The sequence below is a fragment of the Coptis chinensis genome, chromosome 8, assembly GCF_015680905.1.
Source record: "Coptis chinensis isolate HL-2020 chromosome 8, ASM1568090v1, whole genome shotgun sequence".
Taxonomy (NCBI): Eukaryota; Viridiplantae; Streptophyta; class Magnoliopsida; order Ranunculales; family Ranunculaceae; genus Coptis; species Coptis chinensis.
The window spans coordinates 29,652,613-29,679,335 of record NC_141463.1 but is presented as its reverse complement, the minus strand read 5'-3'; the positions used below and the strand labels follow the sequence as shown (position 1 = coordinate 29,679,335).

Below are 26,723 nucleotides of genomic sequence, written 5' to 3'. Positions count from 1 at the left end.
CGCCTGCTGATGATTTGAGTCATTCGATCGACCTTTAAAGGAAAGAGGTACGTAATGTTTAGTGATCACGTAAGGTACAAAGAGAGAAAGGCTCTTCCCCGATGTGAGATTTGCCTGAAGCGCTTGCTTCGGGGAAAGAATTTGAGTGCTGATGTAGTAAACCACCTCATTCTCTTGGTATGCCCCAAATAGGGTAGATTGATAGACCTGTTTAGCACTTGTGTGAAGGATTGACAATGAATCCATTCAAAGGGTTGAGCCATTCCCGGTTTCTTTAACATACGGATTTCCCGTGAAAAGATCTTCTCCCTCCTCTGGATCTCTCATAAGCCAGTAACCTCATATTAGTCTCGTGCTTGAATACAGCCAAGTGAGTATGATTCCCTGGGTTGTGTATACATGCCTTGTGAGCTAGTTGAACAAGTAGGCATCTTCCTAAACCAGTTGACAGTGGCGGGTTCACTTTGCCTATCTCTCAAGCCATAGGCCTTGCTCTATCAATCAATATACAATAACTTACACTACAATAACTTGTTATGAATGATTTAGTGTGTGTGTGTGCCTCTAATATTTGTTTTTCTTTCTCTTATTTCATTCCTGAAGAGGATGAAGAATTGGCACACTGACTGATTTCCTTGTGTTTTAAAGGGTGTGGGAAACAATGATTATTTCTGTGATGACGGCAAGGCAAAATTTTAGTTTTGAGTCATCAAATTCAGAAGAATGAAATCCAAAGACTTGGTACATTTACTTCTTACGTTGATATAATCTATTCTGTCTAGACATGGTAAATTTAGTTTTGAGTCATCAGATTTAGAAGAATGAAATCCAAGTTCACCTTCAAGTATTGTTCTTGCTCAAATCTTGGGTGTGTACCGAAGTTCTTTTAATACCCTTAAAGGTTAGTTTTTTGTGTACTCTTTTTTTTGTCATTAGAAAAAAGAAATTACTTGCCTTACTGAAAGAAATTATTTCAAACTAAATTTGTTCTTATGAAGGAAATGGGTTGTTGGTAGTGTTTAGATATTGTTTTTTGCATTTAATTCACTTGGAAAATGGATGACTCATTAGCAATATGGTGTTTGAGTGGTAGTTGCTCTATATTTCTAATACGTTGTGGGAAATCATCATGGTAAGGACGAGGTGTTGTTAAGGTGTTATAAGAATTGTGTGATAATGTTGAGGTAGTGCTTTTTAGATTATGTTTTAAGCCTTGGTGAGAGAGCCTTTTTGTCTAATTTCTTTTCTACCGTGGCAGACTCATGGTATGCATGCTGAATCCATGTGATCTTTTAGGGAGGGTGAATCAAGTAAAATTGATTTGGTTATGTGTAGGTTAAGCTTACTAAGTGATTGAACAAGGAGATTTATTTTTCACAATACAAGTTTAGACATCTGAATTTCGGTTGTTTCTTAGGTGCATGAGTTTAATTGCTTGCTTGTATCCTTATTTGTTAGTAATCAGTGGATTACTTTATGATAGATAAACACTTCTTTGGCACGTAAGAATTTGAATGCAGACATAGTTGTTCTGAAAGCAATACGAGAGGTACATTTGATATTGCGGCATTGCTGCATAATACACTTTGAGATTATCAGAGAAACGAAACTGTGCACATCCTAGTGCCTTCATTGAGGTAATAATATGTCTGTTACGTCATTTTGTGGTATTAAACTACATTTTAGGCTTCAACTTTTTGTGGTCTATTCTTTTATGTGGGAAGTATGAGATTAAGGGGCGACATTTTTTTTGGTAAAAACAGGTATACACATCCAACAATGTAAGGGTGGAGATGGTGGCCGGTGCTACTTCTGACTGGTACTTGACATATTCTCAATGGTCGAGTTGGTCGTTGTGTTAGCTTGTTAGTGTTTGTCAGTTTCTATTATATTGTCTTACAATTGTTGTTGTAACTTTGGATGGATATGATTAGGTTAATTCATTTTTACAAGGGTTTGTTTTGTAAATTTGGATTTGGATTTGGATTGGTGGCTTTAATTCTATAATGTTAACTGAGTCGGGTTTTCTTTTATTCACTTGTTACTTGAGTTGTAATGTAATGTAATATTTTTGTATGTAAGATGGATTGTGGATAATCAGATGTGATGTAGCTCCGCACAGGGTGGAAATCTTTTGGCCCCAGAAAAAATAATTTTTTTTTGCACTGGACTGTTTTTTAGTAACGGTTATATCTGTTACGCTAAATGTTAGTAATGAAAGGGCCCCAAGCTTCACTAACACTTATATCTGTTAGAAACGAAATATTTCTGTGGACAATCAACAGTTGACTATCTGTTACAAAATAATTACCAACGAATATAACTGTTACTAAATCAATATACGTAATGAATATATCTGTTACTAAATTAATATACGTAACGAATATATCCGTTACTAAATTTGCCTAAATGACTATAACACCCCAGAAGTAACGGATATAAGCGTTAGTAAAAAATATAAGTAACGATTATAATTGTTGCTAAACACCATTTATAGGTGTAGTGAGTTGTCTCTATAGACTTAGGTTATAGTTGTTGTTATCCATATAAACTAGGCCGCGGTTTGTGGTTTTAGTTGTAGAATTGGGTTGGATTTGTGAATTGGAGTAGAATAGAATTCTGTGGGAGAAGTAAGAGAAGGCGCGGGGCGTGCCTTTGGCTAGGCAAAGTTGAGGGCGGGGCGCGCTCAATCGCCTGGAGGTTCGTCAAGACAAAAGTGCGGGTCGTGCCTTGAGCAAGACCAATATGAGCGCGGGTTGCGCCCTAATCGGTTTTGACAGAGATTCGTATATTTTCTATAAAGGAAAGTCTCCAATCCTTTTAGAAACAAGAGACACAAATATGCACTCATATTGTGCTATATAAACACCTCTGTAACACAAACCAATATCAATTAAGCAAAACCTTTCTTCTCCCATGGACGTAGGTTGCCGCATTAGCACTGAACCACTATAGATTCTTGTGTGTTGTCTCTTTAATTAGTTGTTTAATTCTACATGGTATCAGAGCGGAGCGCTTATCTCTCCTCTAAATCAATCTAGATAAACACAATACACTATGTCAGATCTAAAACCACAACAGAGACTGATTCTAATCCTAGTTGGAAGCTGTCATCAATTCTCTTGAATGGAACAAACTATATACCTTGGTCTAGGGCTATTTCGCTATCGCTTGGTGGCAAGAGAAAATTAGGGTTCATTAATGGTGCAAAGGTGTGTCTTGCCATTGATGACTCCGAATATGAGAATTGGCTTTCCAATGATCAGCTTGTTCAATCTTGGTTACTCAATTATATGGAGCCTACTATTGTTGGAATTTTTACTGTCTCTAATTCTGTAAGGGGGATATGGGATTCAATTGAAGATTTATATGGAAACCAGAACAATTATGCTCGTGTGTTTGAACTTCAACTTGCAATCAGTGTTTTGCAACAAGGTGAGAAGACTTTTACAGAACACCTTGGGAATTTCAAGAAATTATGGGATGAGTTAAACATATATCGTCCACACACCACAGATGCTAAGACTCTTTTGAAACAGACTGAAGAGGATAAAATCTTCATAGTATTTCGCAGTCTTAAACCAGAATATGAAAATCTAGAAAACAAAATTCTAATGGAAAGCACTCTTCCATCACTTGCTACTATTTGTGCAACTATTCAGAGAGAGGAAACCAGGAAGAAAACCATAAACTCTGAGGTAAAGTCCTCAATCTCTGAATCTACTGTATTACTTACAAAAAATGATTTTCGAAAGAAGTCACAGGGATTCGAAAAAGGTAAGGGAAAAAGGGAACCTTCTCACTGTGATCATTGTGGAAAGAACTGGCACACCAAGGACCGCTGTTGGGAATTATATCTGCATCTTAAAATGGAAAAGGAACTGTCCAAGAAAGAGCATGCTGATGTTGCCGAGACATTAATGTCCAACTCAGATATTAGTCATCAGTTGAGTCAAATTCTTCAACAACTCACTAAGTTCATGTCATCTAGCAAAGGTCAGTTTGCCTCAACTCATGTGTTAGGTAATTTACATGCCTATTTTACTATGCCAGAAAATAGTAGCTCATGGATAATTGATTCGGAGGCTACAGATCATATGGCTAATTGCCCTACTTCTGTCCATAATTTTGTGTCCAAAACCGAAAAACATAATATCTCCATAGCCAATGGCTCCACCGTTCCCATTCTAGGTAGTGGTCAAGTGGATTTTTTTTATCAAAGTCTCAAGAGTGATGCTTTAGCTGTTCCTTCATTCCCTGTTCAACTTCTATATGTTGGAAAACTTACCAATTCTTTAAATTGTAATGTCATTTTTTCTCCTAACTCTGTCGTCTTTCAAGATCGAAAGTCGAAGAGGACGATTGGTGAAGGAATTTATTTCAATGGACTCTATTTGTTGAAGTCACATAAGAAGGCGTGTCAAGCTATTGATTTACTTGAGAGTCAAATTTTGCATAAAAGACTTGGGCATCCATCTAGTCATGTCCTATCAAATTTGTTTCTTTAAACTCTGATTTTGTCAATTTTCTAAACAAACTCGTTTATCTTTTCCAAACTCAAATTCTGTGTCAAATAAGTTGTTTGAGTTAATTCACTCGGATTTATGGGGACCTGCTCCCATTAATTCTTATGATGGCTATAAGTATTTTATGTTGTTTATTGATGATAAACCTCGTGCTATATGGTTATATTTGTTGAAATCGAAAACTGAGGTTGTGACTGTATTCAAGGATTTTCATACTATGATTACTAATCAATTTGGTGCTAACATTAAGATGTTTAGATCTGATAATGGCGCTGAGTTTTGTAAAGTTTGTTACCTGAGTACCTTCGTAGCCAGGGGATAATTCATCAACTAGCTATGTTGGCACACCTCAGTAGAATGGTGTGGTTGAAAGAAAGAACAAACACCTTTTGGAGACCACTCATGCTCTTATGTTGGGCATGAATGTTCCTAAGCAATACTGGTCTCATGGCGTCTTAACTGCTGCATGCCTATTTGATTAATTGTCTTCTCAGTCGGGTTCTTGGTTTTAAATCCCCATTGGAAGTGCTCAAATCTAGGCCGCTGGATCTCTCTCATCTGCGAGTGTTTGGGTGTGTTTGTTATGTGTATCAGCAAGCTATTCATCAAGATAAATTTGATGCTCGGGCTACTCGATGTGTGTTTGTTGGTTATTCTACTACACAAAAAGGCTACATATGTTACAATCTGGTGACAAGAAAATTGGTTGTCTCTCGTGATGTCCGATTTGTGGAATCTAAAGCTTTCTTTCACGATTCAGCTGTGCCTGAGAATCGGTCCCAGGGAGAGTGTTTGGCAGATTTGACACCTCTCCCAGTTGTTACAACTGATTTGGCTCCGCTCCCAGCTGTTACGGCTGATTTGGCTCCGCTCCCAACAGTTGGTGAAGGCATTCTTCCTGTCCCAATGGATGGTGAAGATATAGTTCCTGCCACTGAAGAATTGGGCTCAACTAAGGCGCGGGTGCACTCTAGTACTCCACTAGCTCCTCCAGTTTCTAGACAATCTGAAAGAGAGAGACGACCTCCAGTAACTCTCAAGGATTACTATAAATCTGATAGAGAATTGCATCCTCCAGTGACTCACAGGAATTTTTATTTTTTGCATGATGTTTCATATCCTCTACAGGAGTATATAACGTATGTCAATATCACTTCATCTCATCATGCTTTCTTAAGTATAGTCGATGACGTGCAAGAACCCAAGAACTTTAGAGAAGCTAACTCTCGTCCAGTATGGAGAAAGGCGATGCAAGAAGAACTTCGTGCTTTAGACGAGAATAAAACTTGGGATATTGTTATGCTACCGTATGGAAAGAAAACTGTTGATTGTCGGTGAATTCAGAAACAAGTTCAACAGTGATGGTTCCTTAGAGAGGTCTAAAGCTCGACTAGTTGCAAGGGGATTCACCCAAATGTATGGTCTGGACTATAAGGAGACTTTTGCACCAGTTGCAAAGATGAACACGTTTAGAGTTCTTGTATCTCTAGCTGTAAATCAAGACTGGAAATTATTTCAGATGGATGTGAAAAATGCATTCTTACACATAGATCTTAAAGAAGAAGTGTATATGAGCATCCCACTTGGACATCCGAAGGAGACTATAACACCCCGGCTTTTATTTGCTTTTCCTATAATAATATTAATATTAATAATAATAATAATGTAAATAAATAACAGAGATAAAATATCCAGTAGTTTTTGGATAAAAGCCCGTAAGTAAGTAGATAGGTTTAAAACCCTTGTTTTCGGGGAGGTTTTTAAAAACCAGAAAATAGGGGTTTCTCACGTAGAGTTTTTAGGGAAAAACAAAACGGGAGTTTTAGGAAAAAAAAAAAAAAAAAAAAGAGAGTTTTACTGAGAAAAAAAAAAGGGGGTTTGAACAAGAAAGATCGTCCAGTTTCGCGCGACAATAGACGTTGGGTTTTCGGGGTTTCGCTCTCGGGAAGCTGTTCGGTTTTAAACGGTGAGTAGTCTGATGATTTTTTTTTAAATATTTGTTTCTGCTATAGTAATATTGGTTTTTTTTATCCGGTAAACTCTGTTAAAGGGTGCCGATTCTGTTAATGGTGTCGACTATGTTAGATACCATTTTGGAAACACTACAGTAAATCAATTCTGACAATTTGAGAGTTTAACTGTCGAAGACTTGACGAGGGTTGTTAATGGCGTCACCGCCATAACCAAATCATCCTCTTTGTTTTGTGTTTGAAGTATATTTTGTTTAGTTTGATTTGTGGTGATGTGGGAACTGTTAGTGTTATAATTGGTGGTAGATGGGGTGTTGGTATCGCGAGGTGGGCGGCTGAAGCTCCTAATGGCGACCAAATCAGCACCAAACCGTCCTGCGTCTGGATTGTTTGGACTAGTGTTTTGATTAGTTTTGTTGTGAGTTTATGGTTGGAATTGAACATGGAGGATGTGGGGTAAGGTGTTGAGGGTTGTGTGTTGAGTGGAGATGGCTCAGTGGTGCCGAGCGATACCTGTGGAAGCTCTGAGAGAGCTTTAATGGCGTCGTTCGAATTTTTACAGTATGATAAAATCATAAATTGTTAGGATAGGTATGTAGGGGTTTATGTGAGGATGAAAACCGCTGGGTTTGTTTTAGTTATAGGTGGCCGGTGGTGGCTGCATCGGTGGTGGAGGCGCTGGTGGAGATTTCATGAGGAAGGAGATGAACAGTGACCACGATTTGGGCTTGGGCCAAATCGTGGTGGGCTCATATGTTATAAACTTTGGATTTTATTTTTGGGATTTAATTTAGACTATGGGTCTTAGACTTTGGGCCTTTGGGTTAGAAGAGTTTGTGGACTCTGACTTTGACTGTTGACCAGAGTGGACTCTGACTTTGACCAATGACCGTGAGTGGACTTTGACTTTGATGGTGTTGACCGGGGTTGACTTTGACCCAATTTTGACCCAATTTGACTTTTTAACTTAGGTCGGATTATGATTTGGGCTATTTTCTAAATAGGTCTAGGGCTATTAGCATGATTGGCTTTAGGCTAAGACCTTTCTAAATATAATAACGCCAGTAAAATTAATTGAATATATTTCTTGCTTTGTGATTTTTCAATTTTACGATACACAACGTTATGACACTTATACCTCCATGAAATTAATATATCTGCGAAAACCAAAATTTATTGAATGTGCCATAAATGGCTCGTTAAGCGTTATATATGGGTATTCATTGAATTGAATCAAGATATTCCTTCGCTCCCTATAAAGCCCCTCACAACTAAAATAATATATACAATAAATTTCTAAAACATAATCGTAAAAGCAAAAGCCCCTAACCGCCCTATTTCATACTTTTCACTATAAATACACATACCATAATTGTCCAATTTTGTTAAATATTTTCAATTAAAATAACATTGTCCTTTGTAATTTATCACTTACACCCAAATAACTTGTTTTATATAACAAAACTTGTCAACTTAGCGTTTTGAGCACTAGAATAAAAATAAGACTTTATTCCTTTGATCATCAAGTCAAAGTCCATAACTTATTATTCTCAATTTCTTTTCTCTCTTATTTCTTATAAATTATATTTTTATTCACATCCAAGCCAAGTCTAAAACTAAAGGTTTCCTTCCACATTAAAGCAAAATACGAACATACATTTGTAACATAGAAACCAAAAAACACCCTTTGTCGCCTGACATTTGTAATCTCAAACCTTTCTCCATCACTTGTTCAAAAGCCAATATTTTCATTTCCATATACAAAGCTTGAATCACTTTTAAATTAGAAGAAAGGTAATATTATATTTGTTTGAATCTATTATAGAAATAATTTATGATATTACAAATAGTTTAACAACTTCCATGACTCTTAACCAAAACTATTATGTTTCTTCTTTATATCTATTACTTCTTCCTTTAAAATGATAATATAATTACTTGTCTATGTATTTCAATGTTAAATGTAATTTCAAATGAGGTTTGAGTACAAGGAAGAACAAATTCGTATGTCATTCGTTAGATTGTGGATGTGCATTTTAAATTTTTGGACTTATCTGAATTATTACTAGATTGGTTGGACTTTGAGTTTGTAGATTATTGTACATTTTGTAATATAAATGAGTTTTAAAACCCACTTAAAATATATAGGCCCGGCCTAAAAGCCGACCACTAAAGCCCTTTAAAGAGGGCTAGGTCGTGGTCGGCTTGAGGTTTAGACTTGTGACCCGCCCGACCCTAATATCCGGAATGCCCACCCCTAGTTTGACTACCCTGAGAGAGGAACTAAAGTATTCGGGGGTTAGTTGTATTCCTTGAGTGTACATCACGGGGAATGTAGGGTTGGGTATTCCTTGAATGTATGAATGACCTAAGGTACATAGTAGGGGTGGGAATTTGGCCCTAACGACCCTAACCCTACTCGACCGACCCGACCCTAAGCCCTATAAAGCCCTCACAACTAAAGCCCTCACAGAGTTTAGGGCCGGGGGCGGCCCTAAAATGCCTTCTAGTAGGCAGGCTGGGCTAGGGCTAAGATTCTAAAACATAGGTCCTAATCCTAACCAAGCCCTAACCAAGCCCTAACCGACCCTGTTTCATACTTTCACTATAAATACACATACCATAATTGTCCAACTTTTTGTTAAATATTTTCAATTAAAATAACATTGTCCTTTGTAATTTATCACTTACACCCAAGGGGTACTTCCAATAACTTGTTTTATATAACAAAACTTGTCAACTTAGCAGCCATGAAGAACAATGAGCACTAGCCTAATAAAAAATAAGACTTTATTCCTTTGATCATCAAGTCAAAGTCCATAACTTATTATTCTCAATTTCTTTTCTCACTTATTTCTTATAAATTATATTTTTATTCACATCCAAGCCAAATCTAAAACTAAAGGTTTCCTTCCACACCATTAAAGCAAAATACAGAGCAGACATTTGTAACATAGAAACCAAAAAATACCCTTTGTCAGAAAAATGACATTTGTAATCTCAAACCTTTCTCCATCACTTGTTCAAAAGCCAATATTTTCATTTCCATATACAAAGCTTGAATCACTTTTAAATTAGAAGAAAGGTAATATTATATTTGTTTGAATCTATTATAGAAATAATTTATGATATTACAAATAGTTTAACAACTTCCATGACCCTTAACCAAAACTATTATGTTTCTTCTTTTATATCTATTACTTCTTCCTTTAAAATGATAATATAATTATTTGTCTATGTATTTCAATGTTAAATGTAATTTTAGTGAGGTTTGAGTACAAGGAAGAACAAATTCAACTCTCGATGTACTTGATTCATTTAGATTGTGGATGTGCATTTTAAATTTTTTGACTTATACTGAGATTATTACTAGATTGGTTGGACTTTGAGTTTGTAGATTATTGTACATTTTGTAATATAAATGAGTTTTAAAACTGATGTAGTAAAAAAAAAAAATATATAGGCCCGCCCTAAAGCCCGACCCTAAAGCCCTTAAAAGAGGGCTAGGGTCGTGGTCGTGGCTTGAGATTTAGACTTGTGACCCCGCCCGACTTGTGACCTTTAGGGCCCCCGAAATATCCTAAGGACTTTAAATGTTTAGGGCCGGGCTAGCCCGACCCGGCCCATTGCCCACCCCTAGTACATAGGTTGTGAAATATGTGTATAAGAAAATTAATTGATTAATTAATAAGAGAAATTAAGTTGATTGTGCGAGTGTGTTTGGGTTTACTTTTGAATGCCTAATATAATATCTACAAAGGTTATATAGAAGTTCTAACTTTCTTTTGCAGGAGGGTATGACTTAATAATATTTGTGCAGGGACGCGGTCCTACCCTTATATAGCAGTGGATATCGGTAAGTTTTAATTAAATGATTTAGATATTAAAACGAGTTATTTGAATGAGTTAATATAATGGAAGTCTTGCTTGGGAAGAAACTATGCCGGTTAAATTGACGGAACTACCTGTCTTCCAAGCTGTGAATGATTAAGTTATGGGATAATATAAAGTGATTGTTTGAATAATTAAAGTATGATAATGGTCTTATGTGGTTAGTCTACTCATACCAAAGAAATTCCATTTTGTTACCCATGTTTGCTTTGTTTTGGCAACGTGGGTGTGTTCTTGGGAACATAGGTGGAAGGCAGTGGAACCGTGGCGTTTGATTTGGGATTCTTGCCTGGAGCAGTCCGTTAGTTTTCTTTTAGGTCTGATTCTTATTGGAAGGATGTAATAACGTAGTTTTCTTTTCATATGACATGAGAATACGATGTTGAGGACCCGTTATTCTTAGAATGTTATATTGATGATTTTTATGGAAGATAGACTTGCATAAAGTAATAAAGAGAATTTTTGGAGATTATATTTGTGGTTAAGATTGTTTATGATGTGGGTTTTAGGTTTTGACATGTGTTGTATCCACCCCGTCATAGCCTGGGTTTTTAGACAATTGAACCAAGTGATGTTTGAGATATTTATATTTCAAATATTCATTTTTTTTAATTGTTTAGAAATTCGGGCTGTGACAGAGACTAAGGTTAGATTAGTATGCAAGTTAAAAAAGGCTATCTTTGGACTTAAACAATCTCCATGAGCGTGGTATGGCAAGATAGCCTTAAGCGAAGTGATGTTGATCCTTCCTTATTTATTAAATCTAGCAGGTAAGGCATGGTTATTGTTCTTATTTATGTTGATGACATAGTTATCACAGGTGATGACCATATTGAAATTTCTAAGCTCAAGGAGTTACTACACAAGAAATTTGCCATTAAGGATCTGGGTATTATGAAGTACTTCCTTGGGATCGAAATTGCTTATTTAAAAAGAGGCATATTTCTTAATCAAAGAAAGTATGTGTTGGATCTTTTGAGCGAGTGAAGCAGAAAAGCTGGGGGTAAAACTATCTGATTCTCCAATTGACAGTGGAGCCAAGTTGGACAATACCGATGATCTTCTTACTGACATTGGTCAGTATCACTGATTAGTTGGTAAACTAATATATTTAACTATTACCCGACCAGATATATATTTCTTATACAATAAGCTTGGTTAGTCGTTTTATGCATGCTCCAAGAACTCCACATATGAATGCAGTTTCTAGAATACTGCAGTATCTGAAAGGGTCACCAGGCAGAGATATTTGGATGCGGAAAAATGGGCATACATCTATTACTGCTTATACAAATGCTGATGGGGCAGGATGTCCAGTTGATCGGAGGTCTACTTTCGATTATTGTACCTTTGTAGGAGGTAATTTAGTCACTTGGAAGAGCAAGAAACAGAATCTAGTGGCTCGTTCTAGTGCAGAAGCTGAGTACAGGGCTATGACTTCCACCACCAGTGAAATCATATGACTTCGTGCTCTTCTAAAGGATTTGTGTTTTAGATTGCATTTGCCAACTACATTTTACTATGATAATCAAGCTGCTATGCATATTGCTGCAAATCCGGTGTTTCATGAGAGAACTAAGCATATTGAAGTTGACTGTCATTTTGTGCGTGAAAAAGTACAGTCTAACATTGTCACTACCTCCTTTGTTCGAACTGACCAACAGCTTGCAGACATTTTTATTACCAAGGGACTTCCAACTTCCAAGTTCCATGATATTCTCTCCAAGTTGGGTTCGCTGGATATCTTCACACCAACTTGAGAGGGAGTATGAGAGAAGTAAGAGAAGGTGCGGGGCGCGCCCTTGGCCAGGCAAAGTCGAGAGCAGGGCGCGCTCAATCGCCTAGAGGTTCGTCAAGACAAGAGCGCGAGTCGCACCTTGAGCAAGACCAATATGAACGCAGGTCGCGCCCTAGTCGGTTTTGACAGATATTCGTATGTTTTCTATAAAAAAAGTCTCCAATCCTTTTAGAAACAAAAACACGAATATGCACTCATATAGTGCTATATAAACACCTCTATAACACAAACCAATATCAATTAAACAAAACCTTTCTTCTCCCGTGGACGTAAGTTTCCGCATTGGCACCGAACTACTATAAATTCTTGTTACTATAAATTCTTGTTTGTTGTCTCTTCAATTAGTTGTTTAATTCTACAAATTCGTCTACAAGCTATTGAGGGGATTAATTGGTATCATATCCCCAACACGGTTCAACCACGGTTCAAGTGTTCAAGAACACAAACAAACACAACAGTAACTGAATGAACAAGCCCACACAATATGATCTACGTAGTATTTCCACTACTTGCTAGTACAAAAGACCCACTGACCCACACACAACAAAATACCCCACAAGTTTTGGCAATTTAAGCCCTTCACACGTACAAAACCTGCACAACGCACCTACGGCTAATTAGCATACCATAATATCATTCGTGCATCCAGCATGCATTTGTATACGTAGTAAAGCTAGATAGGGTGATTTATTCGACGTTGGTAAAGCGGAGGTAGTGTTTCTTAGATGGAAGGTCAGCTGTGGTATAGCCTTGGGGGAACATGTCTCTGGCTTCATCATTGGACACATTTGGAGATATGACCACTGGATCTCCAGGCTTCCAATTCACTGGGGTTGCTACCTTATACTTGGCTGCTTTCTGAAGTGAGTCCAACACCCTCACTACCTCATCAATGTTCCTCCCCGTGCTGGCGGGATACAGGAAACTCAGCTTCACCTGTGCATCAACACAACAACCAGGTGATGGTATTTTTCTAGACGTAATTTGAAACAAGCTAAAGTACGTACTCTTTTATCGGGGCCTACGATGTGGAGAGCTCGGGATGGAAGCGGCTTGCCATTGGAATCGTTTTCATCTGGGTCCACCATATTAAGTTGCTTGATGATCTCTCTATTGGGATCAGCTATGATCGGGTAAGTCACCTTGCTCCCAGGCTGCATACAAATTAAGCAAAACTAATTAACAGTAGAGTCGAGCTGGAGTTTTTAAAATTAAGTTTTAATTTGGTGACTCAACCGTACCATTCTAACTGTCTCATTATAGACAATAATGGAAGTTTTGTGAAAATCAAGATCCCATTTTTCTCAAAATGCGCCAGAGAATGTATGTGCAGCATATATTTTATGCTGCAGGTTAGAAACTTGTCAATGGCCAAAAACACATACCGTATTTTTTTCACGAACACTGCCTTCTTAATTTCTCGTGATCAAAAGGTACATAATCTTTTTCGGTTGTGGTCCAATAACGAATGAACTTTTATTATGCTCACGGGATCCAAGTCATTAAGTATGACTATAAGTTCAGTGGCCCAGCCCATTTTGATTTCGGGCTGAACACTTTTCCTAATGCAAAATTCTTTGGTTCCAGACTTTTTTATTTGTTTTTTCGATAAACCTGGTTCCAGACTTTTGGTTAGTGAAAAAAATGTCGTAAATGAAGGATGGTTTTGCGGTTTTGCCTCCTTGATTGGTACCTGATCATACAAAATCAACTAGTGAAATGAGAAGAGTAAATCAACAGTTAAAGGCGTTAAATGGAGTACTGGACATCCATAGTGATTACATATATGTTTCGCAAGAGAGTTTGATCGAAGACATCAACACGTACAGTCGTGCAGACGGTGCAGTAATATATAGTAGAAGAAGAGTAAGTAGATAATCGATGTCGCTATACCGTGTAGGCTTCAATGTCCTTGATCCATTCAATATGCGAGTGCACGTCGTCGCAAGAGAGACCTAAAAGCTTAGCACCTCTCTTGTGGAACTCCTCGGAATAAGCTGCCATCTTACACAGCTCAGTTGTGCAAACAGGTGTAAAATCCCCTACATCACACACATAAAGAAAACACGTACAATTACCGAAACCACAACAATTATTACACCAAAAATTAGAAAGACAGAGATCAACTCAAGGAGAAGAAGTTAACTAACCAGGGTGAGAGAAGAGGATAACATAGTTTTCACCAATAAAGTCATGAATCTTGAACCTTCCTTTCGTGGTCTCAACTTCGAAGTTTGGAACAGTATCTCCAATCGTCAATCCTGGCATCTTCGCTCTTCAAAACAATTTCCACAAGCTCACTTCTATTCTCTTCCCCTGTGTTCATTACCTGCTCAAGTTTTGAGGAACTAAGCCAAGTTGTAGAGAAGAGAGGTAGGTCAAAATGTTGGTGTGATTATGTGCATGAAGAGAACGTGGCAAGGTGGTGGGCAGCGTGTCTTGACTGTTTTGGCTGTTCCATGCAAATGATGCAATGTAATTTCTAGTCATTTCTTTCTTTCCACGTGGAGCAGTTTCTTTTTTATTTTTTCAACAACATAATGGTTCATCCAAAGTCCACAGCGGGCTGCTTTGGGCTACAATATAATTAACCATGGGCTGGGAACCTGTGGCAAGCTTTGGGCCAGAATGCACACCATAGGCCAGGATTTGAACAAATGCATAAAGGTGTGGCGTGTGGAAGAAGTTTCAGAGCCCAACACAGACTGGAACCACATTCCTCTGCCTCTTTTTTGAGTTTTCCCAACGACAGTGAAGTAGTGAGTGCTAAGTATGAGAGAGAAAGAAATTGCAAAACAACCAAAGACCTAAAAACCATCTTGGGCAACTTGGTAACAATCTATCTATCTTTGCTGTGTTCTCAAAGCTCCATGTCATCTTTACAAATATTAAAAGAAAAATGCGAAAAAATTATATTAATATTCGCAAAGCGTAATGTTTCGCTCACTCGCTCTCGCTATTTTCTTCCCCAAGTGTTGCAACACTTGAGGAGTAACTACTCGTCTACTCAATCCCTCACTGCAAATGCCCTCTTTCAATCCCTCACTATTTTCTAATATGTTTTTTTCCTTCCCCTTATTTTTCATTTCCATCCATACACAAACATTAACACAAGATTATGACTATAAAAAAAAATGTATGTTCAATTATTCTATCACGCCAATTCATTTCAAATCAAAAGATTTTTAAAATGTTTCTACTTATAGATTTGGAGAGTAATTCATGTTCATCTATTATATTATTAGAATTACTCTACTATTTTTTTCATTCTTTATTAAAAGCATTTGCTTATGTGTTACCAATTTATCAATCTCTTTCGACTCCAATATTATTATCAGTTCGTTCCTCTCTTTTGTCACTTTACATTTATTTACAAATAACTATTTAACATTTTTTAGAAGGGAATTATGCGTATACGATTATTTGTGATATCCTTATTTATTAATATTAAATTTGTTCAGGTACAAATGAATACTGTTACAAGGGAGGAGGCGAGAAAGTCGAGATTCTTTCACCGAAGTATCCTTCGGCAGAAATACAAAAAGAGGAAGATTGAGTGTCTATGTAATAAGTTCTTAAATAAAAGGTCACGACCGCTTTCTAATTGTTCTACGCCTACGGTTTGTTTACATTTACATACTATTGTTCATGAGGATGACACAACAACAACAACCACAAACCAGATACATGGTTGCACCCAGTGGCGGAGCCAGGGGGGCCTAGGATACATCCTGGCGTACCCTCAACTTTATAAAAAAAAAAGTACTTTCTCTTAACTTGCTTTGAAAGTAAACCAAATAAAAGGTGCACATGTACTTAACGGACTTATGTTTATCACTTAACTTGCTTTTGAAAGGAAACCAAACAAAATTACAAAAGGGCGCACATGCATGATGTACTTGATGCATAGATGTACCAAAAAAACAAAACAGAAAACCCAACAATCACTCAAACTAGAAAACCCACCCATATATAAACCCAAACAAAGAAACTCTCTCGTATTTATAAAAAAAACAGAAAGAAAAAAAAACTCTCACGTACTCTACTTCTCTATTCTCTATTATACTTTATTAAAAAATAAGTCTTCTACTCTTTTATACAAACAAAGAACCTTTACATCTACCGATTTTATGGAGGTAATTAAGTAACCTTTATATTTTTAAAAATTTTATCGTCTTTTTGATTTTTTTGTATTGATTCCTAAAACATATTATTTAGATTTTTATATGGCTGTGATTATTATTTTATTTTGTGAACATCATTATTGGTGGTTTATTTTAATTCGTGCAATTTCAATTAAATTGATTGGTGGTTTATTTTAATTATTTAAATAGCTATGCTAAAGTATTTGATCAAAGAAAAGTCGTTGCCTACTCAACCAACTAGTAACACAGATCATGTTGTTAGTGTTGAAGTAGGATCCTCTTAAAAGCGAAGTCACCAAGAAACTGAGGATGGTGGTGTTGAACAACCTACATCAAAGCGGGTTCAACATGAAAATCGTGAAGAACTTGACTTGTCTAGTCTTCCGGGAGACCCTGAATTGAGGAACAAGATTTAAGATTATCATCCTAATGATCATGACTTGGTGAGAAGAGCATATTTGCTTAGGGGTCCTTGCTAGCCTAATCATACTTTTCCTTCAAGGACAATAGGCAAGAGGAACCGTCGCTTTCAGAAAGAGTGGTATGGATAGTTTAGTTGGTTCACTACACCATAATAGGCTATTTGCAACGGCAAAAAACCGTTGCTAATAATTTTCGCAACGTTTTTTAAGCGTTGCAAATATGGCGTGGGTAAAGTGTTGGAAATATTTGCAACGGTTAATAAGCGTTGCAAACAGAAATTCCCAACGGTTATTAACCGTTGCAAACAGAAATTTCCAATGCTTATTAACCATTGCAATAATGATTTGTAACACTTTTTATAACTATTTTGTAGACAAATTTAAAACCTTTGTAACGGTTTTTTAACCCGTTGCAAAATATTAGTTAATTTTAAAAAAATTAATTTAAAAATCATTTGTAACGTTTATAAACTGTTGCTGATCACTACACCATAACCGTTTTTTCTTCCGGGGGACCCCATTTTTTTTGGGGCTTCGTGAATCTGCAAAAGCTTGTCCTTCCTGACTCTATATACAAACAAATATAAAAATTTGACATTCGATTTTAGCTACTGATCCATGAACCACATTCACACATTTTACAAGTAAATCGATAGCATAGACGAGCATAATACTCATTGAACCATATAACTTAACAACATTGAAAGATTTTCTAGTGGTTATACTTTTGTACAATAGTCTTAAACAAGAGAAAATCACTCGTGGATTGAAAGGTACAAAAATCCACGCATCCACTGTCATAAATTCCAATTCCAAGTACCTTCCAATTGCAATACCAAGTGCAAGTATCTCCTTCAATTTCTAGCTACCAGGCACAGGCATAGGTGATGGCTTCACTCATTACAAATGATAAAAAACAAGTCGACCATACACTCCTTGGTGCAACTCCATAATTCCATTTATTTCCTGAAAATTCAATGTCAAAATACTGCTTGTTAACTTGAAAGGACACCTAGCTACCTTATAGGATAATGAATATAAAAAAGGATACTTTACCCCCTTCGACGAGGTTAGCTATTATAGGATGTGATTGTGGACAATTTAAACAATCAAATGGTTGGATATTTAATGCATGGAGTGAAAAATAAAACTGTTGGGGAGTTTTTATATATATTATTATTAGTGTTTGAAGATGTACATGATAATGAGGAGAAGTGTGAATGGAAAGATGAAAAGGAAGGTTTTTTTTTCTTAATGTGGGGAGTGTAAATGAGGATTTGTCGCTTTTCCATGCACAAGGAATACATACGTATTTATTCTAAGCAACACGATCCATAAGTAAATCTGAGTGAATGGAAGTTATACCTAGTGCAGGAACTGATTTATCATTGAAGTATTATCAGCAAATCTATAACTAAATATTGTACACTACTTATGCATCAATAAAATAAGTGTTGTCAATAGGATAGGATGAAGATTAAAAGCAAACAAGAAATTTGTTTCTGTACTAGATCAACTTTCTGTAAAAGGAAAAAAAAATTGTGCTCACCAAGAAAAGTGATTGGAAATGGAAGTGACAAAAATATACTAGCTCAATAATATCTCAATTGCTAAGCATCTTGTGTACATTTTACAGAAACTAACTCAAGCATATAACTAGACACAAACACAAAAATAGTTAAGATAATCATGGTTGCATACTGGCAAAATTGTTGATTTTCACCTGAGCACAGACATCCCACCTCTAAAACATGTTTTCCACGAAGAGATAATTGTCCCTCCCGAATCCGCAAGTGGAGTTGCTTGACCAGATCAAGTGAACCTTCCCATAGTTTCAATCCTCCTACTCAATACACACAAAATAAGATTCCATACTCAATCATTCAATCCATTGAAACCTAACAAATCCAAAAAGAATCTAAGGTAACAAACTAATAGAATGGAAACTGAGAAGCACCTTCATATTTTCCAAAACTAAGTCTGATTTGGAAAAAGAAAAACGTCTTGCGTACTTACTCGACCCTACAAAACAAACACGCTACTAGATTCCCCAAGATGACCCCCTACTATGTTGATCACGTCCAGAAAAAATCAGCTCATTTCAGTATCTTTAGCCTTGTCGAATGTGATTTACAAAACTGAAATAATATAGACCATTACAAAAAATTGCAAATGTAAACACAGCTTTTGGAGATTACACAAAATGAAATGAGCTGTGCACCTGCAGTTTAAGGTAAGAAAAGATTGGAGTCTTGAGCAACCGGATCAACTTGTCCAGCTGGACCAAGAACTTAACATTAATATCTTCCTTCACCCGTGGATCGAATTACGGAACTTTAACGTCTTTGGTAAACCCGTCAAGAAAGACAAGTACACCGCTTTACGTAAAAAGCTCACAAGGGGTTTAAATGTTTAATTGCCCTGCGATGCACATGAAAAGTTACCCACCCGAGTTAATAAGCAAAGACTTATTGTTGCTGCTGGTGAATGGCACATATGTCAAATCCATGGCATATTTTTATTAGAAACAACACAAATTTTTATTACTTTCTTAGAAACATCAACTTTAAACCATACCTATTCAAGGTTTGATGTCTTAGCTATTTTCGAGACCCGTACTTTTCTTGCAGCATTTTGTTATTATTTTTCCATTCATTATGTCTTTTTTTTGGTCTTGATATTGTAGTATATCATGGATGAAAGTGCTTCAATGGAAAATTCTAAGATGCAAAATGTATATGAAGGACAGAGTAGCAGCGAGATTGGTGATAAAATTAGCAATTTACCAGATAATATTTTTCATTACATTCTCTCGTCTTCCAACAAAATATGCTGTTGGTACTAGTGTGTTATCGACTAGATGGACGTACCTTTGGATTGGAATCCACAATCTTTACTTTTGTGAACAGCTGTCATATGCCAAATCAGCAGACAACACATATGTCAAAAATTGTAATAAATTATCTCCCTGGCATCGTTATGGATGTTCTCACATAATATTACAGAACCTGAACCATGATGGACGCAAAATCCAAGTCAACTTCTCCCTCAAGAATTGTGGAGAGTTCCAAGTACACATGCTCAGCATCCAAAAGAACACATAGCCAATGGATTATCAAAGCACCACGCCTGAAAAAAAAATTAAAGACTTACATTAGAAACAAAAACATGTTTAAACTCATAAAGGGAAACAACGTTATCCAAACCGATTGGTAAACATAAAAGGAAATTAACTCACTTCTCGAGAAGCGAGTGGTCAACCCAGAATTTATGCACTAGGAAAACAACAAGTTGGCGGAATTAAGGTGCATCCCTCGCTATGCATGCATGCACATCAAGCACCAGGAGAACCGAGAACTACATGTGAATGATAATCTCATTTTAATTTACTCCTTAATTCAATAGGGAAGTAAGCCTTAAAGGCGCAAATAACACAGAAAAATTCAAACACGGAAAAAGAACCTTATCAATAATAATAAGATGAAAGACATGAAATCTATAAAACAAATAAATTTTTTCAAACATGCGTCTATATATACAGTCTACAGTAGCATTATCTGTCAATTCAATTATCAATGCTAGATATTGAGTCAAAGACATACACACTCATATATTCCCGACATAAAAAGGTTCCTTCTTCGTTTCCATATTGAATAGAAAGGGCATGGAAAGACATAAAAAAATAATCATTTCTCAGGAAAATAAGTAATGTCATTTCATATTATAACACTATCTACTTGTTTCAGAATCTAATGAACTTGCAATTTCAACCCAAGAATACTTGAACAGGTTTTTTATAAACAAATAATATCCCTACACCATCTTTACAAGCAATCACAATCCCTGAGCACAAATTGATGGCTACAATCTTACTTTTACAAAGAAGAAAATTGTATAGGACCTCCACAACTCCTCGCAAGTTATATATCAGGCCAACTTACACAGTTCAGAGAGATTAAACTGAATTTTCGTCTCTAACGAAGAAGGAGGTCATGCTATCCATTTCTTAAAACAGTCGTACCAAACTTAAACTAGATATATCAATATCCCTCGGAACAGCGCAGTTGGCCATAGGCCAGTTATGGTTCGATGTTGTTCATGCTTGCAGTTCTAACACATGAATGGAACAGGTTGATTGCCGCTTAATATATCCTTTTACCCTATCTTTTTATCGCTCAAAGAAAGAATGCCATCCTCGATTGGAGGGAAAACATGACTTCCATAAAAAGCACATTGAAATAAGTAAATAACGATGGACCATATCAAATGAATATAACAGCCCTTCAATTTTACGAGGGAAATCTACAAATTCATCGCAAAGACTATGAATGTAGGATATAAAAAAGAAAACACTTACATAACGGTCAATGAGCTGTGGAAAAGAGAAATACAATTTGGGCCTTTGGGGGAATACTGCATTTTGAAGTAATAAAGTTGGGACTTCTTGAAGGCCAATTTTCTTTCACTGCTTGGAGATACAAACGACAAACAATATCCCATCTACATGGAAGGTAACATTTTACTCTCACAATGGCTAGTAAAATGTTTCCCACTAGCTATGGGTGCATTTCTGAAACAAATTAACTTTCTAATCTAACTCTAATCATAGATTATCATTTTCTAAAGACCCTTCCTCCACATAAGCACTTAAGAGTAAGCTTCTTACAAACTCTTCTAAATGCCAAAAAATTTCAGGTCCAACACTCTACACACTGTGTACAACGGTGATTGATTTGGATAAACAAACAATATCCATTTTTCAGGGGAACCCACAGAATAGAGCAGTTTCTCATGTGTTTCCAGTTTGAAAGAAGTTTGAGATGTCACAATAGAAGCTCTCACCTCGTCAGTCCAAAATTAAAGTTGCCTTATGTCATGTATTCTAGCCCAACATGGGTCTTCTACTTATTGGCACAAAGTCTTTTGGTCTCATCATGCACCTTACTGCTGTAACCTGCAAGCCAACCAAGAAAGGTTGGACTATCAAATTCTCCGAGCAACGAGAATTTATTAATGACTATTGAATTAATAAATGTGAAGTTCGGGCATACATTAATGTTGAAATCCAATCCTTGTGAGTAAAAATGAGGTCTTTGTGGAGTGGAGTTGAAGAATCCAGCTGAATGAAGCCATGATGAACACAATACCCTATTTTCTTCCCCAAAGAGATGGGTTTCTCCTAAGTTGGGCTTATTAACGCAACAAACAACATCAGGCCAGATCCTTACACCAAAACATGAGAAAATTAAATGAAAAGTTAAAATAAAACCTCAGTTAAAAGCAGTTCGACGCAAGGAGGAGGTTATATTGCTATACGAAGCAAGTTTTGAGCCTGTTTCAAAAAACAGAGAGATATTAATTGTTAGATCTAGTAAAATTTGAAGTGAAAAATCATATTAGTACTATTTTTTTTCCAGATCTACAACTTATATATGAAGAAAACCTCAAAAACGATGAAAACAAGCCGAATTCATTTCCTTTATCACTAAAATATCGACCGAGCAAATAGAGTCAAACCGAGCAAATAGAGTTAGGGCAGAGAGAGAGCGTAGCGGCGGTGAGAGAGAGAGAGAGTAAAGTTATGTTTTATATTTCGAGTTTTTAATTTGCAACACTTCTCACACGATTTTTAAGCGTTGGCAATTAATTCATGAAATTCACCGAAATAAAGCAACGCTTTATAACATTGCTAATGCTTATATAGCGTTGACAACTTGCTAACTGTAAATAACCGTTGCAAAGCAAAAAAGGTCCGCGTTGCAAATATCCTATTATGGTGTAGTGGTTGGAATATAGTATTCACAAGAATGTCGCGTTTTGTCACTATTGTTATCTCCTTAAACCTGATCAGGGAGCACAAGGAGGTGGATATGTTTTTTTCTCACAAGGGGGTTTACTAATTGGGAAAGGTAATCCAAATTAAAAGAGCATGTTGGAAGACCAAATAGTGCTCATAATATTGCTTATTGGGCAGCACGAGCATTGCTAAATCAAGAGCAGCATATCAAAACATTTCTTGAGAGACAATCTGACCAAGTTCGAAGGGATTATTGAATACATCTAACTGCAATAACTGATTGTATTAGGTTTCTTTTCAGACAAGGTTTATCTTTCCGTGGCCATGATGAATCAGAGGAGTCGATCAATAAAGGCAATTTTCTTGAACTTATACGATTTTTGAAATATCATAATGAAGTCATTAAGAACGTTCTTGAAAATGCTTCTAAAAATCAGAAATTGACCTCGCCTGCAGCTGCTGTGAAAACTACAAATGCTATTTTAAAGAATTATGGAAATTCATTGTTTGCTATTTTAGTTGATGAAGCACGTGATATATCAATTAAAGAGCAAATGGCAGTTGTTTTGCGTTATGTCGACAAGAAAAGTTGCATGATTGAGAGATTTTTTAGAGTTGTGCAAATTAAGGAAACTACTTCAGTAACACTTAAAAAGCCAATTGATGAGTTATTCTCTAAGCATAGGTTAAGCATATCTAGACTGCGTGGACAAGGGTATGATAGGGCCAGCAATATGTAGGGTAATTTGAATGGCCTAAAACGTTATAATGAAAGAGAATGAGTCTGCATTTTATGTTCATTGTTTCGCTCAGCAGCTTCAGTTAGCCATTGCATTAGTTGCAAAGAACCATGAGTCAATTGCTAACTTTTTTTAGTGTTCTCTCTAATGTGGTAAATGATGTTGGAGCATCATGTAAGCGACGTGATATGTTACGCGAAGCAATGAAGGCTAGAGTTGTTGCAGCCTTACTAAGTAGAGAAATTTCAAGTGGCAAAGGGTTGAATCAAGAGACTAGTCTTAAACAATCTGGTGACACTCGATGGGGCTCACACTATTATACACTTCTTGGCATAATTAACACTTACGGTTTAGTACTCAATGTGCTTGATAATGTAGCAAAAAATGGTTCAAGCTCGGAACAAAGAGGTAAGGCTTACGGATTTTTGAGTTCAGTGTAGTTTTTTGAATTTATCTTAAATTTGCATTTGATGAAAGTAGTACTAGGAATTAGTAATGATTTGTCAAAGGTTTTGCAGCATGAAGACCAAAACATTGTTAAATTTATGGTTCTTGTTAAAATAACAAAGGTTTGCTTACAGAGGATGAGAGATGATGGGTGGGATAGTCTCCTGATTGGAGTTTCTTCACTATGTACCAAAAATGATGTGGTTGTTCCAAATATGGAAGAGAGGTATGTGGCTCGAGGGAGGTCTCGATGAAGAGCGGAAAGAACCACCAATTTACATTACTATTGTGTTGGATTATTCTATCAATGTATTAATTTGCAACTTCAAGAGTTAAATGACCGGTTTAATGAAGCAAACACAGAATTACTTCTTTGCATGACATGTCTTGATCCTTGTGAGTCGTTTGCTGCTTTCGATAAACAAAAGTTAATCCATTTTTCTTGACTTTATCCCGATGATTTTTCAGAGATAGATCAGATGGAATTAGCGGATCAGCTTGAGAATTATATCATTGATGTGCGCTCTGATACTAAGTTTGGTAAAGTAAATGGACTTAGCGACCTCGCCGAAAAAATGGTTGAGACGAAGAAAGAAAGAAATACATTGTGTACCCACTTGTGTATTTGTTGATTAAGTTGGTGCTAATTTTACCTGTTGCTACTGCTACCGTGGAGAGGGCATTTTCTGCTATGAATATCATAAAGAATCGTCTACACAATCGGATGGTGGATGAATGGTTGAATGATTGTTTAAGAATATACATTGAAAAAGAAGTTTTTGATAGCATTGATACCGAGTTAATCTTGCAACGCTTCCAAAAGATGGAGAAGGATGACAAAAAAGAAGACAACCGAAGACAACTATGAAGAAGTACTTGTTTAGATTGAATTCTTTTTCTTTTCTTATTTTTTATAATACATTTATTGCAGTAATTTTATATGATTTTTTTATGTTCAAAATATACTTGTTTTGTGATCGGGTTTGAATTTTTAGTTAAAAAAAAATTAGTATAGTAATTTTTTTTATGCTTGGTTTCTGGGTGGCTCACCCTCACTTATATTTCTGGCTCCGCAATTGGTTGCACCGTTGCAAATGATGAAGTTAATGTGTCTTTGCGAGATGAATAGTTTAATGGATGTTCACATAATAGTGAAAGAGACTCAAGTATGATGAATGGGTTATGTACTTTTTTTCCAGAGAATTTTAATTATGGAGTTAGGTATAGGTAACATAGATATGACTTTAATTTTTTATTTCATTATAGGCCATTTGTTGGAGACGCATTATTTGGGGCCAATGGATCAACTATGTCATCATTGTAGAGCATTTGCATGGTATGAAGAAAGGAACTAGAAGTCAAAACGGCCACATCGTCCATCTTTTTCGATTTGTTGCCAAGCGGGAAAAGTCCAGGTACCTTTACTAAAAGACCCACCTCACTTTTTGGGTCCTCTTTTAGAATATGGCGGGGAAGAAGGACGCAAGAATTCAAGAGAAATATCTGCGCTTACAATATGATATTTGGTTTTACATCAATGGGTGGGGAGGTTGATAGGAAGATAAATAAAGGCCAGGGACCCTATGCCTTTCGACTAAAATGACAGAATTATCATAGGCTTGGTACTTTAAGGTGTTCAGTTATCATACTATACATTTTATTCTTTTTCGTATTTCTATCATAACCTTCAAAAATGGCTATTCTCATTAACTATTTTACCCTTACTTCTTGCATCCAATCTTTTCTCATTGAGTATTGGTAATGTACCGATTATTTTGTGTTGTCTATTTTTCTAAAGTTTTATTCATTTAGTTGTATCGGAGTTGGAAGACAGGTCGAGGCTGTATGGTTTTAATTTCTAAGTAAAAAAATTGTCTTAGGTCGCTTCTAATTGATTCGACTTATGTCATTTTGTTTCCAGCTTAGCAAACACTGTACTTTTCACAGTCCATGGCTTAAAATAAGTCTAAGTGTAAGTTTGTTGTGTCCATGTTGGCATTTTGCTAGTGCTCTAATTAACATCATTTCTTGGAAGGTTGCAATTCTGTTTGCCTCATACTTTCAACTATGTTGCCTTTATAACATCCAGGTCTTTACTCAATATAAGAATTTGACAGATTGATTCAAAATTTAAGTTCAAATGGCTTAGTATGCAATATATACTTCAACTATGTTGTTTGTATAACATCCAATTCTTTACTCTGTACAAGAATTCAGATGGCTTAGTACGTAATATATACTTTTAGATACCATAGTATCCATATAGCTACACTTCTATATATGTTGTTACTCTTATGTACTTGCGTAAATGTTAACTCTACCAATCCAAATAGATTGGCCCGTGCAACGCATGAGTCAAAGAACTAGTGAATGTACTAAATCAGGAGAGTGGAAGTTTTTACTGTTGTGCCCCAAAAACTATGTAGCACACCAATCTATGCAATGGAAGCGAACAACCAAATACCAACGTGGTAAAAGAAACAACCCATAACTACGGTGTATAAAATAAACTAAATAACTCCTTAACAAATAGTAAATAATATAAACTACTCACCAAAATAGCAAACCAATCAACCAAATAAGAGAGAAGAAGATTTACATTGTTTGGCTTGTGCCTAATCCACAACCAAAGAGAAGCTCCAATTGAAAGAGAATCAAATAGTGTTACACACTTACCTTGGTTCAATGGAACCCCCCAAATTCCCCTTTCTTATGGCCTCACAAATCTCTCTTACAACAAACAACTAATTGTGCAGACAACTACCAATGAGTTTGGGCATGAACACAGCTCTCAAGAGAGGCATCAAATCCCAAACCCTAACAACCAATTTTGTCTATTCACTTTTTAATATCTAAACCCTAACTTTGTTTTTATAGTGTAGCTTGAAATTTTGACTACTTGTCAAAATTTCACAATATCTCGGTCGAAACTAATCTCGGTTGGTTGGTCAGACCAAACCGTCCCAATAATTCTCCACCTTGGCGAG

At 36.3% G+C, this 26,723-nt stretch overlaps 2 protein-coding genes across 2 annotated transcripts; one reads left to right on the top strand and one right to left on the bottom strand.

Annotated features, from left to right (window-relative positions):
- Positions 1 to 12,479: 12,479 nt before the first annotated feature.
- On the bottom strand, positions 12,480 to 14,532 carry PER1 (1-cysteine peroxiredoxin 1). Its single transcript, XM_086577486.1, has 4 exons — positions 14,336 to 14,532; positions 14,079 to 14,227; positions 13,193 to 13,339; positions 12,480 to 13,121 (listed from the first exon to the last, which is right to left on the bottom strand). The coding sequence occupies exons 1-4, from the start codon at positions 14,451 to 14,453 to the stop codon at positions 12,873 to 12,875; spliced, it is 663 nt and encodes a 220-aa protein (XP_086433612.1). The 5' UTR covers positions 14,454 to 14,532; the 3' UTR covers positions 12,480 to 12,872.
- An 8,867-nt stretch (positions 14,533 to 23,399) lies between these two features.
- On the top strand, positions 23,400 to 24,238 carry LOC147480975 (uncharacterized). The gene is made up of 3 exons (XM_086578798.1): positions 23,400 to 23,697; positions 23,770 to 23,962; positions 24,205 to 24,238. Exons 1-3 carry the CDS (start codon positions 23,400 to 23,402, stop codon positions 24,236 to 24,238), a joined length of 525 nt encoding a protein of 174 aa, XP_086434924.1.
- The last annotated feature ends 2,485 nt before the right edge of the window (positions 24,239 to 26,723 follow it).

Excerpts from the sequence above, each read along its gene's own strand:
- PER1 (XM_086577486.1), bottom strand. The coding sequence starts at position 14,453 with ATGCCAGGATTGACGATTGGAGATACTGTTCCAAACTTCGAAGTTGAG. Across the intron at positions 14,228-14,335 it reads TATCCTCTTCTCTCACCCTG|GGGATTTTACACCTGTTTGC; the intron begins GTTAGTTAACTT and ends TGTGTGATGTAG. Across the intron at positions 13,340-14,078 it reads AGGACATTGAAGCCTACACG|CCTGGGAGCAAGGTGACTTA; the intron begins GTATAGCGACAT and ends ATTTGTATGCAG.
- LOC147480975 (XM_086578798.1), top strand. The coding sequence starts at position 23,400 with ATGAGTCAATTGCTAACTTTTTTTAGTGTTCTCTCTAATGTGGTAAAT. Across the intron at positions 23,698-23,769 it reads TTCAAGCTCGGAACAAAGAG|TACTAGGAATTAGTAATGAT; the intron begins GTAAGGCTTACG and ends TGATGAAAGTAG. Across the intron at positions 23,963-24,204 it reads GTTCCAAATATGGAAGAGAG|AGATAGATCAGATGGAATTA; the intron begins GTATGTGGCTCG and ends ATGATTTTTCAG.